Genomic DNA, 16,445 nt, shown 5'->3' with positions numbered 1-16,445 from the left:
CCCCCATGACACGTATCATCATCTTCCTTGTCACCAAGTCCTAAAAAAAATACAATGAGATGGAAAGAATGTGACTCTATAATTCAAGGACTTGGTAATGTGACTAACAAATAAAATATTTAAAACAAAATTAGGTATATGAAGAACAAAAGATAATGGAAAAAGATTAATAGAGATATTACTCTTGCAAGTAATGCAAGAGTAAAAGTCATCAACAATTTTTTATTTATCTTTATTAAAAAATATGATATGATAAGAAAAAAGTTATACCAATCCTATAACCGAAGGCCCCATGAATCAATAATCCAAGAGTGACTAGGAATGGAAATAGATGCACTAAAAGCCGAAACAAATATACTTACATGTGAAAAGGATCTGGAACAAGTATTGGGTGACTCCAATTGAGTCATGAAACATCTAAGAACCTCAATCTCATGAGAGATGCAAATATAGCTCACAGAAGGAGTTTGTGTAGGTAGAGTAATTGGCAGTAAATGCCAAGTAGGTGTAACATAATGGACACTCAATTCCCATGTACTATCGTAGCGGTTTCCACCTCATCTACTACTAGAGAAACATCTTTGCTGAGAATGATCAAGGAGATCCCAATAAGTGTCCCTAATATGACGAGTCTATTGACAACGTTCACACTTCAATTTATCATAATCATTTCCAGATATTCCCAATTGACCAACACTTTTAATATGACAATCACTTCTTCCATCTCTCTGAGACATGGAGGTCAAAACAAATTTCTCAACTATAGGGGGCGCTTGTATAGCATTACGACACGCTTCTCATGAACGGTATAGATAAGTATACAACTCAAAAAAAGATAGAAACGACTTTTTACCCATAATTTAAACCCTCACTTGCTCATAATCAAAATTCAAACCAACAAGGAATTCAAATACCTTACTTTCCTCAACCAATAAACACACAACAACATTTGTTGAGCATTCGGCCTGAAAAGTTTAATAGTAGACAAACTATTCCCACGAACCGCGAAGAGTAGAGTGATAGGCAGATAAAAGCTTGTCTTCATGTACTATCTACCAGATACTCTATTGAAGCTCATACACCTAAGCAGTTTTCCCAGTTTCAAAATATCTAGTATTCATTATAATCCCAAATCAGTAGTGTGATGGATAAGAACAAATATTGGTTACTAATACTTAGTTGCGTGGACTAAAGAAGCCAAGCCATCACAATGACATTCTCTTAGTCCCAATTCAATGAGAAATACCAAGAAATATGGATGAAATAAGATATAAAAAAATGACAAAAAATAAATACATAAATAAATGACATGAAATATCAAATATAGTCTGAAAAACACATTATTGGAGCTTCAATCTAATTTGAACAATTTGATACCGATTCCATTAGCTCTAATAGAAAAAAACGGCCATCTATCTTATGATCCAACGCAAAAAAAACTAATCGTATGAATCTGGAGAGAAAACATCACTTTTCGGTATTTCTTCAATTTTTCACTAAAAAATTTATAACTCGCTCAAAGCTCCGAATCACTTGAAACTTCAACCCAAAAAAAAAATCCCTAAGATCAAAACACCTTGAAATCTCCATCACAATCGTGATTCGACATGTCAGATGACATCAACACGTTCGATTGCTAACATGGTCGAAGCCAGGATTTTAGTCGGGGGGGGGAACTATATTTAACAATTGAGTTGTGCTGGAGTGAAATTAAATTTGGCATCGTTTCACACATTGCTGACGTGGAGGTGTGCACATAACCATAGATTGAAAGAGTGGGGGGCAGCTAGGGATGACAATTTTTCCCCGCCCCTATAGGTTCGGTTTTTCACTATTTTCAACGGTTTCGGTATTGAAAATTAAAAATCGATTTGGACTCGGGGCGGGGACGGTTTTTATATACCCCGCCAACCCACCCCAATTATGTACATTATATATGTATTTATATTAGTGCTATTATCAGAAAACGTCAACTAGGTGAGTGGTAAGATACACAAAAAAGTGTCTACATCTTGTGTTCAAATCTCCACAACTCCACCAATGTTCTTTTGACTTATTAACATTAAAAATGGGTGGGCCTTGGTTGTATTGAGACATTAAAGAGGAGAGTGGGTCGCGGGGCCGTTGCCATCCCGGGACAGCAAGGTCAAAGGGGGCATGTCATCAGTTTGATGAAAGGAGGGGCATTTCAAATTAATATTAACCCAACCCAAGGGTGTTGTCTAAATCAATTAGAGGGGGGCAAAAAATTGAATTGTGAGGTGGGTAACACAGTCAGAGGTGCAAATCATCAGTTTGAAGTATGTTGAATCTCAAATTATAACCAAACACTAAGGGTGTCTGAAAGACTAAAAGATTTGAGGGTGGGCAACTGCCCCCCTGGCTCCGCCCCTGGTTGACAATTTTTTTTTTTTTGCTAAGCACGTACGGTTGCTAACTTAATAAAACACAACATAAAGAAATCTCCTATCTACTTCCTTTTACTTCGCTAGATGAATTTCGTACTTCCCATGATTTGTAGATGCTTTGATACCAAGTTGGTTGTTGTTGATCAAGCAGGGTTTGAAGAACAATGAAGAAGAAGAGAAAAGAGATTTGGGGAAGAAAATGAGTTGACAGTAATCTTACTCTCTACATCTATTATTTTATATACCAAAATGACTTGAGAAAATACATCTCCTACATGGTCTAATTGCAAGAATACCACTACTACCCAAAATAACCCTATAGGGGATTTATTTGTCTGGGCTCGTGTTCAAACTGACCCAGAATAATCCTATAACATGAGGTATTCTAGAGAAATCACTATTCATTTCGCGGTTGACCAAAATAGACACAGAAATCAAAATTGAATATCTTCCTAAAGATATTATGAAAACTCTACTTGTCAAAAAGAAACTTGAAATATGACTCCTAATTCAGCTTTATCTTCGAATTCAGTAGTTGACCATTTGCTTCTTTCAGACACTTCACTAGATGATCTGGGAGTGCAATGTGCTTTCTGTGCTCTTGCAGACAAATGGAGCCTTTACACTAGGTTGGGGCCTATTACATCTTCCGGCATTTATAAAAAGCTGATTTGGTGGATGTCGCCATGACCAATCAAGGGTGTCATTAACGGATCATTTAGTTTAAGGGCACCACATGTTACTACTGTTTACTTGGAAAGCATTGCATTACTTATGAGATTGTTATCCAATTGATCAAAGAGATAATAGGAAATAAATATGGGGCATTTTAAAATTTTCCTTTTGTTTTTTTTTTTTTTTTTTGCTTTGTGATAGATTAATTTTTTGAGTTCCCTAACAAATGGCAATAAATATTACTCATAGAAAGATATTCTGTTTCTGCTTTGCTAGAAAGGGACAAATGAGGTAACGAATACTGTACTAGAACATTGAATGATTTAAGAATGACAGATTAAGACTGGTTGCAGCATGGTGTCTAATTTAATAGCTAGAGTTGGAAATAATATATATATTAGCTGCCAAACAAGTGGGAATTATTTCAGTTAAATGAATGTTTTAGAATTGAGGGGAAATATTACAATTCCTAAAAGAAAAGGTGTACAGAAGCTTACTCACTTGGAACCAGATGAAACAGAAACAGCAGAATCAAAAAGTGAAGATCCGAAAGGACCAACTCTAGCTTTCTCCACCCTTGAACCATGTCTTGTAAGACCTAATCTTATAGGTTCTTTCTGACCCCTGAAGTCAATCGCCTGCAATACATGTACAAGTGAAAAGGCAATTAGGAACCAGACCATTTCAACTAAAGTGAGTGAAAGAAAGCACTAAAACTGCAGCTTTCATGATAAGAAACAAAATTCAAGTTTTGAAAGTATTGCTACTAGTCAAAACATCTTCCTGCAAATGGTCTCAGCTATGAAATATTTCACATAATATCTTCCACTAAAATATCAAAGCATAAGCATAGATAACAATTTTTTTCAGTAACAAAACTTTAAAAGAACACTTACAAATAATCTAACAAAAAAATTTACCTATCAATCCCGATAATAGGGGTTCTAGAGAACAGCACAAGCCATAACAAGCAAAAAGAATGTACAAAGGTTAAAAGATTGTCAGCCCCCCTCCCCCCAATGTATCCCACCTAAATGTAAAATTATTTAAAAAGACTAATCCTCAAAGATCGAAGACCATCAAAACATGGCAGCTTTGATCCTTAAAACAATGGCCTAAACATGTTCTATGTACCATCTAACACCCTTATGATGAGTTCTTTCCGAAAATCAAACAAATTGCAGGGAGAGGCCACCATAACATCCAAGCTCTGGAAGAAAGGCGATTGATGAAAAAACTTTAAAATAAATCCAGCACACACTAGGTATAGTGCAAAAAAGTAGAAAAACCTAAAAAAGCGACCATTGCTTACAGCGGATCTTTATTAATATACCTTAATCTACGCAGAAATGCAAAGCCAAAAAAAAAAGGTTATAATTTTTTTAACTAGTAATAACGATCACTAATTGCTTTTTTATCGATAAAAGATCTTTTCAAAAAGACGAATGCCAAAAAATAGAATGGGGTAACCCTGTAGCTTACCATGAAAACCCTTTTATGGAATTGTGGGAGCTTGGGGGAGGGTCTAAGAGATCGATTGTCAAAAAGGTTGGTAGAGGACTATAAGGAAAAAATAATTATATCACTGGGATTTAACTTGAGGAAGCCAATGATAGTGTGCTTGGTGACCGGTAGGATTTGTAGGAAAGTAGATTGGATGGATCTTTTGAGGAGTGGTCATGATATGATTTCCAAGACTAGTAGGGCAGGTGGAAGTATTTTCTAGGAGAGTAATTTATTTGTACCTTATAAAAAAGTTGCAACAATCGGTTAGCATATAGGCCTAGGTAAAGAAGTTTTCTTGGAGGAAGACAGAGACAGGTGAATCCTTTTGTGATTATTTGCTTGCGGTAGTAAAGACAATTGATTGCCGCCAAGGACACAGTCCATAAAAGGTGAACCTCGTATATTCAATGACTAATTTGGTAGTCCTTTATGAGACACAATTGGAGAAAATGAACAATTTTGTTGTAGATTTTTGGAGTATATAAGTTTTATGAGCTCCAACTTTAGGATATATTGAGGGGATTGTTATCATATGCGATAAGAATGCCATCCAAGTAGAGGAAATTGGAGGTGCACTCTCAAATTATATCTAGTGTAACGATGTGGAGGAGCATCATGCTTGGGTTTTTACTAGTGTTTATGGGCTTACAATAGAAAGTACATAAACTAATTTTGGTAGGAATTAGATGATCTAGATGGTTATTGGGAACATCCATGGTGTATGAGAATGGATTTTAATGTGAATATATTTTCCCATGGAAAGACGAGAGGAAATAAGGTGACCACAAGAATCGCTTAAAGTTCTATACTCTCAAAGAATGACTTGACCAAAACATCTCGGTTCTAGCCGAGACTGGAACGAAATATTGATTCTTGTCTTTGGATGTCTTAAATTTTCAGTCGAGACAATGATGAGGACATCGAAGATTGCAGAGTAGATTTTATTTTTATTTAGTTTTCTATTTTAGGACTTTATTTTGTGTTTTTTGGGCTCATTTTCATGTTTTATTGGCCCATAGTCTTAACATATAATATTTAGGGGTAGTCTGATAAATTTATTTTGTCTTTTATTTAAGTCTATAAGGGTTGAAAATTTAAGAGAGAGAAAGTTAGGTTATTTATTCAGTATTTTAGTTTATTAGGATTCTTAGATTTATTTTCTTTATATATAAATTGTATAAGGAATTTTTTTAAAGAAGAATTTGATGAATAAAGAATGAGTTTTTTTCATAAAGTGAAGTAAGTTCTCCACCATTCTTGGTGTGATTCTAAGAAACCCTTTGTGTAATTCCAAGATTCTATCTTTATATCCCCTTTTTTTTTTTTCTAATCTTTATTTTTCTTTTTATTATATTCTCTTAACTTTCTTGAATTCTAGATTCCCAGTTCTCGGTTCTTAATTCTTGAAACCTACAAACCTCAACTCTGAATCCTTTCCCCTTTCTTTTAACTTTTATCCAACCCCAACCGAAATATCGTAATTTACAGAACTTTGCATTTTACATCTCAATAGTCAATTGGGATTTTGGAAACCTTTTTCCTATTGTCGCCTAAATCATTAACCCAATTCCAAATCCCAAATTAGATCTCCTAACCACCCATTTTTTTCTTCCCCCACCATCCTGCATCAAATTGGTATCAAAGACTAGGTTCAGGCAACAAAAAATTAGCAGATCGCATTGGGAGAAAATGGACTCAATAGAGATGTTTTCAAATTTATGTCAAACACGCTACTCTCGAGCATATTTTTGCTATGTCTGCAACCATATTATATAAGAAAGCAAAGAGCACAAACAACGACATGAACAATGTTATGAAGAGCTCAGACAACAAAATTTATGCAGCAAATGCAATTGTCGTGGACATTATCAATTAGAGTGTTCAAATTGGGAGAATGAAGCAAATGTGATCAAAGTCCATGAACCTAAACTCAAGGCGAGTAATGAAGAAATCAATGAACTTGATTAAAGTGAGAGTGAGATCGACGAGTGTGAAGCATCACTATTGGATCTTGAAGAAAAATCTATGCTTGGAAAATCTGAACAACTGGAAAAGGAAATTGTTGAGTCGCTACATCCTGTACCCGCTTACACAGGTTTCATCCCATGGGAAAAAAAGGTAAATAATATTTTGGATAAACCAATAAATTACATTATGCATGGAGCTTTTCAAAGTGTCAGCTTTAGTTCTTGCTAGAAAATAAGAGTCCAATTGTTATTTATTTGGTTTGACGATATCTATTGGAGCGTGGAAGGTGCATTCATTGAGAAACAAGTCATGATCATATTGCACATGGAATATAGAGACTTCATTTGTTAGGGAATTACCATAATTTTATTTTTCTAGTGGCGAAATATTCCCAACCAAAGAGAATGGATGGGAACATCAAAGATTAAAGAGTAGATTTTATTTTTATTTAGTTATCTATTTTAGGACTTTATTTTTATGTTTTTAGGCTTATTTTCATGTTTTATTGGTTCATAGTCTTAGTATAATATTTAGAAGTAACTAGGTAAATTTAATTTTTCTTTTATTTAAGTTTATAAGAGTTGAAAATTTAGGAGAGAGAAAGTTACGAAAATTAAGTTATTTATGTGGTAGTTTAGTTTATCAGAATTCTTAGATTTATTTTCTTTATATATAGATTGCATTAAGACTTTTTTTTAACGAAGAATTTGATAAATAAAGGATATTCCTTTCGTAAAGTGAAGTGAGTTCTCCACCATTTTTGGTATGATTCCAAGAAACTCTTGGTGTGATTCAAAGATTCTTTCTATCCATTCTTTTTTTTTTTCTTCTAATCTGTATTTTTATTTTTATTATCTTCTCTTAACTTTCTTGAATTATTGGTTCTTAATTCTTGAAACCTATAAACCTCAACCCTTAATCTTTTTACCTTTCCTTTTACCCTTATCCAACCCCAACCAAAATATCGTAATTTACAAAACTTTGCATTATACATCTCAATAGCCAATTGGGATTTTGGAAACCCTTTTCCTATTGTCACCTAAATCCTTAACGCAATTCCAAATGCCAAATCAGATCCCCTAACCACCATTTTTTAACTTTTCTTCCCCCACCATCCTGCATCAAACAACCTTAAATTTTTTTCTCTTGACCGATACAATGCCTCAAGATAGACTTTATATCTAAATAGAAGCATGACAAACTGTGGAATTTTTAACAAAAACCATATGCACGTTTCGATTTAAAGAGGGTTTCTTACTCGCAAATAAGAAAATCCCCCCTCTATAGATTGAATAGTCTTTTTATGGTAGTTGGGTAGACATCTTTCCTGGAGATGAAGATTAACAATCCCTAAACTGACCTTGAATCATGTTCCCTTGGTTCTAGATTGTGGTGGTAACAATAATGGCCAACCCTCTTTTCAATTCATAAATGTTATTGCAAGCTCTAGGTTCTAGACTATAAGGATGAGGTTGAGGAGTGTTGGAGTTCTTTTGTTTTTTAGGGAAGAGTGGTTTGTGTCTTCAGAAGAAAGAAGTTCTTGAAAGAAGAGTGGGGGGGATTTGGAAGTATAGGATATCGAGAAATCGATGTTAGAAGAAATTGCTACAGTTTATAGAAAGGATGATATTGACTCCTTGTTCCTGGAAAAGGGAAGCAAGATGAGGTTGTTGCGTGAGCTGCAAAGTGCTAATCCATCTAATAGACAACTCTCTAGGTCAGCAACATGGATAGTTGCCTTCACATTATGCCTAAAGCCTATAGTGTCTCATACCAAGCCATAGTGAGTCACATGGACTCCATAACTCTGCCACTTTGGATGCCACCTACAAAGAAAACCCCGTCATTCAAGTTAAAGGTTTAGAGTGTCATTACAACCACTACATAATACATTACAACCCATATTAGGAGATGAGTGTTATTCAAGTATATAGCCGAATCCACATGAATGTGGTTCTCCGTCCTCTACAACATGTCTTTTGATCAGACTAATGTTGCAGGAAATTATTCAAATCGCATGAATGCATACCTAAAAACATAGTCCATCATCAGTAAAAAAATTTGGTCGTCCTCTCCTAGATTCCCTTTGACAAAGAAAACTTGAATGAAATTATTTAAAGGGGAATTTTATTGACACGCCGACAAACTCTAAGGGATCTCATATTTTTAGGGGCACCTACACCATGTCAAAAACAAAATTTTAAAGGTTTTTTTTTTTTTCCACTTTGGCCCCGCCCTTAAAGTTTCTTGATGTGTCAATAAAAGTTACCTTATTTAAATTGCACAAAAAAATGCATACCTCAAAATAGAGCGCATTATCTGTCAAAGTAAGATTTCCAGGCCATGCCATGTTATTCTCCCATTTCAGAACAGGTCGCTTCCTACTAGATCCTACGCATAAGATTCGCTCAGTAGAAAGCTGGGGGCTTTCTCGAATCTGGTATGATTTCCGTCCTTTGTGCACCCTATACAAAAGAAAACAAGTGGATCAGTGCAAATTAAGGAAATAGTGGGAAACATATACAAAAAATCCAAGAATAGAAAAAAGAAATTGTACAACAAATATCAGAAACATGCTATATGAGAAAGAAAGAAAAAATATAGTTTTAATTTACATATTTCACTTTGATTTTAATTTACATATATCATAGTGGAAATCTATCTTGCAAGTAAAGATGCCAGCATTCACAAACAATAGAAAGTCAGGGCCCACATATGATTAAACTTTCAAACATCATATTGCTTTACAATCCAAACGATGACTAGCCCAGAATTTTGGACCGTAGAAAGTATAGCATCGTCCAAAGACATCCTCATTCAATCACCTAAATCAAACTATTTCCATTCTACTCCACTCACATCCTTATACAAAAACAACAGTCTGACAGGAGTCTCAGATTATATCACTTGCAAATTGTTCTTGCACCATAATTCTCTATAGAAGAACAGTAACTCTGCAAGCTTTTATTTGTATTTCTTAGTATGTATTTACCATAAAGCATGGGGAAATCCATCCATACAAAAAGCCTCTATGCGTAGAGAAGCTAATGAGAAAAATCTCAAAAGCAACAACTAGTTATAAAAAAACAAAAATTAAAACATGTATGGAGCTAAAGGTCAAGCTTTGCCCCAAAAATTGGTCTTGTCTCAAGATTATCATAATTATGAAATCTAAATTGGATTACATTTACATTCGAAACATTGGATCAGAGAGAAATTTCTTAGACCTTAAAACTCTTTTACAGATAAACGGTGTGCGGCTGATTAACACCCAAGGGCAGAGCTGGGGGGGGAGGGGCTCTCAACTTTTCAGCTCATTTAAACACCCCTGCACATTTGGTTATATTTGAGATGCCTCCTTGTTTACAAACTGATGGCAGGCCTCTTTGACCCTGTTGCCCCATCTCCTTCCCCCAAAAAACTGTTTGCCACCTTTCTCTCAATTCTTTGGCCCTCTAAATTTTTTTGGGTGATTTAGGGACCCCTGTAAGTCTTGATGAGTATTTGAGATACCCCTATGTATAAAACTGATGACATGCTTTGACCTTCTTGCCCTCCCCTCTCCTCCTTAATTTTTGGTGACCCCCTTTACATTTTGACGAATATTTGAGATACCCCAATTTTTTTAAATTGATGACATGCCCCTTTGACCTTCTTGCCCCTATTTTTGGGTGATTTAGGCACCCCTCTACATTTTGGCAAACATTTGAGATACCCCTATGTTTTAAAATCTGATGACATGCCCCCTTTGACCTTGTTCTTCTTTGCCAGACTTACAGAAATAACCTAAATACCCTCTCATTTGCAACCTAAAACCATTTTTTTTTTCTTCCTAAAACCAGTTATCTTCAAACTATTCCTAAAACCAGCTACTATTTTTTAAACTACATCTTCAAGCACCACTACCTCGCCTAGTCACCTTAATCCTTTATTGAAAAACCATAAATTTTCTCTTAAAAAATGATATCATCTTCTACTCTAAAAATCTTATTTTCTTCTTCTTTTGGTTTGAAGATTAAAGTATATTAACCTCAAGGTCGAAGACCAGGGTAAAAAATTTACCCAATAGGTTGAAGATGATCGATTTTGGGAAGAGAAATCAAAGGGATTTTGATTTCTGATCGAAAACGAGAGTAATGAGATTATTTTGCATTAATTTATTAGAGAAGAGCAAGATCAAAGGGGGCACATAGATGTTTTAGTGAATATTTGAGATACCTTATGTGTTCAAACTAATGACATTGCCCCCTAGAATTAGGTGTTCTTTCATAGACTATTGAGAAATGACCTAAATGCCAATTTTCTTCAACTTCTAACCAAAAACCCTTGAATTATCTCCCCAGTAACAATTCTTTTCAAGCTCTTCAATCTTACAAGTTAACTATAGTTTGCCCCCTCTACAAGAAAATCGTGGCTCCGCCCCTGTTAACACCTCAATACCTTCTAAAATGAATGATGTTATTACAATTAAGAGGAATCAGGAAAAAAAAAATACCTCCAATTACAATGTGTTACAACAAAAGCCAAAAAGGGAAAAATAAGCAAACTTACTTGAGAAGTTCCTCAATGTATGTTGTCCACAAGCTTAGAGAAATCCCTTGTTCATCTCCAACAAGAGCCTTGAAAAGATAATGTGCTGTTGACCTATCAGCTACACCAGCAACAGCCGGAGCAATACGAACAAAAGCTTCTTCTCCTACAAGCTTCCTCTTTAATGTCAATGAGGAAGAATCTATTTCAGAAAAAACCTCCAAAAATATTTTTTTAACCCTTGGAAAAATAAAGCAAAAGCCTTTAAAACACACATTTAAGTACACAAATTAGCTAAGATCAAAATTTCTATTCATTCGATAGATATATGAGACAACTATCATAATCATTGATGCACAGGAATAATACCAAGAAAACAAAAAGACTCAATATTGTAGAGATTATTTCCTAGATCCATAGAGCCATTAGTAATTTTGAAACGATCCAGGTGAACATTCAAATTGTTCACATCATTGATTTTTTTTATAGGTATAAATTTTTTTTAAAGATGGAGAAAAAGGAAATGAAAGAAAAGACAGAAATTGAAAAACAACCAAAAAACACAAACAAACAAACAAAAAAGAGGATACAACAATCCCTTTTACCCTCAAATGTTGTAGAATCCAATCCCATCTAAATATGAGATCTTCAAAGAAATCTCCTTAAACACCATATAAACTTTGCACCAAAAGAAAATATAACCAAGAATGCTATCTTGAAGTGAATGCTCCTGACCCTCGAAAACTCGAAAAGTCCTCTCCTTCCAAGTGCTCCAGCATACGGCAATAGGGATTAAACTCCAAAGAATCCTTCTAGAATTAGAAAAAGAAAATCTAAAGACCTACTAATCCTCCAAAAGAGAAGAAAAAATTGGGGAGACACCCAAAAATATGGAACAAGTCCAAAAGCGCCAATGCCTAAGACGACAGACACAAAAGCCGTGACTTACGCCGTCGTATAGAAGTTCCATGTTGACGTTCATGGTAGGGAGATTCAAAGCCGTATCTTGCACCGAAAGCTGCTACTAGTCCAAAAGCTACACAAAACTCTGGCAACAAACATTACTGCTTCTTGAATTTCATTAAAGCCGGAAGCTCCAGTCTAGTGGAAGTGGTAAACTAAACCTTCTTTCTTTTCCGTACGCTAGGGTCGTTCGGGCAGGTTTAGTTCAGGCGGTTCATCAAGCTCAATTACATCGATCCTCAGTCTCTAACCAATATTACAGGAAGGGGACGGTTTAAGACCGCAGGAAATCGAATTTATTTGTATAGCCTTTCACCTTTGAATGTCGAGCGTCGTAGAGTTGATCTCCACCAGCCCAAAATGGTATTGCCGAAAGAAATGGATGATCTGATCTGCCAGCTTATTCGCTTGAGAATCAATTCCAGAAATGAAATGGGACTGAATTTCATGAGCCATATTGAAAGGAAGGAGCAAATGATTAACGAACTTACCGCTAACCTTATAGTGAACTGAAATTTGCGTACTGAATTATCAGGTTCATGAAGCAGCTTCTTGAAGAATGATGACGAACAGCCACCACGGAACCACCATGAAGTCTACTAGTACATGGAGAGGTCCCATGGATTATCTGGCTGATTACCAGGTTTGGGTAAATGAACAACAAAGCAAATACATCATACTTCCAGCATACTAAAAGCATGAACCACCACAGCTATCATTTGTTGCTTGGATGTTTTAGAATTCTAGTATTTGTATTAGCAGCAATCTACTTTCACAAGTGATTCTAAACTAGTACTAACAAAGCAAAGTGTACAGATCAGGCTTTCAATATTACAATGACCAAAAAAATTCTACCAAATTACTTATCAAAAAAAAATTGTCTACCAGATTCTGACAGAATTTAGATGAGTCATAAATTACTCCAAAAGTGTACTAGTGCTGATTAACAAAAATGAACACTTAGCAATAAGCAGTGATAGGCATACAAATATATAGTATATGGAAAGACAAACCTGTAAAGAATTCTCTGAAACATTAGCAGATGAATCAATGACTTCTTTGTAAGGATGCTCCCATGCAAGCATAGTAATGAATATCAGCCTCTGAAAGGCAGGCTCCTGTAAACAAACCAACTTTATCAAATAAACATAGGTCCATAGGCAAAAGAAGAAATTGATAACACAATGTTGGGAGTATGTCTTTTTTTTCCAATCAATGGGAGTATATTTGTCTTGGAAGTTACAAGTTTTCAAGAAAAATTTTAATAGCTGACTTTGACACGTCATCCTAGTTGGGCTTGTTTGGAACTTCAACATTTTCTAGAGTCATTTGCGACCTCGGCTATTTTATCTACAAAGCCTTCTAAAATCTTTTGGGATCACATGGCATCAGAAGAGTAATGAACTCTAGCTTATATTGTATAATAAATGCAGGAAAAAAATTGTAGCCACATCGTCGGATACACATGACAAATTTTATCAGTTTCTAGAAAATGAAAACCAAAATAAAAGTTCTTGAAAGAGAAGAATTTAGAAAAGTAATAGATAAACCTCATAATGAAAGCTTGGCAGATATATATACATACATATTATCTAAAGTGTGAATAGACATAAATGCCCTTACATAAAATAAAAACAAGAAAAAATTATTATTTCCAATACTCCCCCTCAAGTTGGGGAAAATAAATCAATTAAGCCCAGCTTGACAAGATGAGAATTAGTAACAGAAGGACCAACAGACTTTGTAAGCATATCAGCAAGTTGTTCTGAAGAGGATACAAAGACTGTCTGAAGAACACCAAATTGAACTTTCTCCCTGGGAAAGTAAACATCAACCTCTATATACTTGGTTCTTTCATGAAGAACTAAGTCAAAAGTAAGCATGATGGCAGACTTGTTATTACAAAACAAAATGGAAGAACAAGAGACCGGAAAACCAAGCTCCATCAACAAAGATCTAAGCTAAATAACTTACAAGTACCAAGGGCCATACCACGTTACTCAGCTTCAACTGAGGAGCGAGAAACCACATTCTGTTTCTTACTTTTCCATGAGATTAAGTTACTACCATGAAATGTACAGAAACCAGAGGTAGATCTCCTATTTGTAAGATAACCAACATAATCAGTATCAGTGAAGCAAGATAAATATGGTTGAACAGTGTAAGAATAGAAAAGCCCAAGATCAGGACGAGACTTCAAGTACCAAAGAATACGATAAACAGCATCAAGATGAGAGGTACGCGGGGGCATGCATGAACTGACTGACCACACTAACCGCGAAGGTCAAGTTTGGTCTCAGGTTAGTCAAATATATCAGGTAGCCTACCAATCTCTAATAAGAAGGATCAGATAATAAATCACCAGCTTCGACATGGAGGTAATGATTTTGATCCATAGGAGAGGAAACAAGACGATAACCAAGCCTACCAATGTCCTGAAGAAGATCCAATGTGTATTTACACTGAGATAACGAAATACCATGGCAAAAGCGGGTCACTTCTATCCCCAAGAAGTATTTGAAAGGACTCAAGTCCTTAATCTCAAAAACACAATCCAATAATATCTTAACCCTATCAATCCACTATGCATCATCTCCTGTCACTGTAATATCATTCACATAAACCAGAACAATGGTGCAATGGCCATCCACTTCTCGACGAACAAAGTAAGTATGATCTGAGTGGCATCTGGAAAACTCCATAGATAAAATGACCTCAGAAAAATGTTAAAACCAAACTCAAAGAAATTACTTCAGGCCACACAGAGATTTGAACAGACGACATATTTTTCCAGAATACTCCCCCTAAAAATGAAACCTAAGAGGGGGGTCCATATAGACAACCTCAATCAGATCAACATTCAGAAAAGCATTCTTCACATCAAGCTAGTGAAGAGACTAGGAATAACAAGCAGTTAAAGAGATAAAGAGGTGACCAGTAAAAAATTGAGCTATTGGGGCAAATGTAGCACCAAAATCCTTGCCTGGAGTTTGTGTAAATCCTTTAGTAGCTAAACGGACCTTGTATCAATCAACAGTGCCATCCGCAAGATACTTGCCAGTGAAAACCCATTTACAACCAACAGTCCACTCTCCAGAGGGAAGGGGAACAAGCTCCCAAGTGTGATTCTTCTACAAAACATCCATCTCAGCAGTCACAACTCCAATCCATTTAGAATCTCGCAAAGCCTCTGATACAGATCGAGGAACTTGAATAAAATCAGTGACAGCAAGGTAGGTTTGATAAGAAGAATAGAGTCCCTGATAGAAAATAAACTGGGCAATAGGATGATCAGTAACACACCCCCGTTTACCTTTACGAAGTGCAATAGGCAAGTGAGAGTCATAAATAAAAGGAATAGGAGTAAGAGTAGAAGAGGGTATACCTGAGTCCAAAGTGGAAGTTGACATGGTTGGAGAGGGACGACGAGAGTAGACCTTAAAAGGCGGCAACGATGAAGATATATCCTGCAAAGGAAAAAAGTCATGCAAGGAAGATGAAGGTGTATCTTGTAAAGGAAAAGAGTCATGCAAAAGAGATGAAGATTGAGAGAAAAACGGAGAAGATAGCACTATAGGAGATGAATCTTGCAAAGAAAATGTAGCACGAAAATAGGGAATATTTTCAAAAAAAGTGATATCCAAAAAATGAATTACACGATGAGAAAGGGGGCCATAACAAGAATACCCCTTTGACATAAACGAGTAACCCAAGAAGACATCGACTGGCTTTGTCATCTAATTTCGTGTGATACGGTGTCCTATACTAAATGAAACAAGTACATCCAAAGACGCTAGGTGTAATGGGGAAGAGAGTGCTATCAAGTTGAATAACATGAAGAGGCACCTATCCCCTTAAGGTGCGACTCAAAACATAGTTAAGAAGAAAAGCCTCAGTGAGGACTGTCATATTCCAATATAACTTGAGAACATGCATCCCTCGAAGAAGATAGCGGACAATATTCATAAGATGGTAATTCTTGTGTTCCGCCACCCCGTTCTGTTCAGGAGTGTAGGGGCAAGTCAACTGGTAAACTATACCATGATCATGAAGATGAGATTGAATCTCATCAGAAATATATTCCCCTCCATAACCAAACCAAAGACATTTAACAGTGTTGTTGTATTGGGTTTGAATCATTTAAAAAAATTAATAAAAATAAGGAACACCTCAGAACGAGAACGCATCAACTAAACCCAAGTACAACGAGAATGGTCATCAATAAATATAACATAATATCTATAACCATTAAAAGCAATAACAGGAGAAGGTCCCCACACATCAGAATGAATCAAATCAAACATTGTATTATATCGATGCATGCGAGAAATATAAGAAATACGTGTGTTTAGAAAGCTCACACACAGAGCACTAAAACTCATATCCACTACAAGA

General features: G+C 35.6%; 1 protein-coding gene across 1 annotated transcript in view; it reads right to left on the bottom strand.

The window, feature by feature from the left end:
• The window catches only part of LOC147404237 (chromosome-partitioning protein, putative (DUF639)), a 48,391-nt gene that overhangs the window by 20,278 nt on the left and 11,668 nt on the right, over positions 1-16,445 (bottom strand). Inside the window, exons 4-9 of the mRNA XM_086440111.1 lie at positions 13,064-13,168; positions 12,549-12,646; positions 12,367-12,442; positions 11,109-11,266; positions 8,857-9,022; positions 3,585-3,721 (exon numbers count right to left, since the gene is read on the bottom strand). Of these exons, the coding sequence (XP_086296237.1) occupies positions 3,585-3,721; positions 8,857-9,022; positions 11,109-11,266; positions 12,367-12,442; positions 12,549-12,646; positions 13,064-13,168 (740 nt within the window). The remainder of the gene's footprint in view (positions 1-3,584; positions 3,722-8,856; positions 9,023-11,108; positions 11,267-12,366; positions 12,443-12,548; positions 12,647-13,063; positions 13,169-16,445) is intronic.

The sequence above is a fragment of the Akebia trifoliata genome, chromosome 4 (assembly GCF_017979445.1).
Source record: "Akebia trifoliata isolate Shusen 1 chromosome 4, ASM1797944v1, whole genome shotgun sequence".
NCBI classification, from domain to species: domain Eukaryota; kingdom Viridiplantae; phylum Streptophyta; class Magnoliopsida; order Ranunculales; family Lardizabalaceae; genus Akebia; species Akebia trifoliata.
Note: the sequence above shows the minus strand (reverse complement) of the source record. Positions and strands in the feature narration are given on the sequence as shown.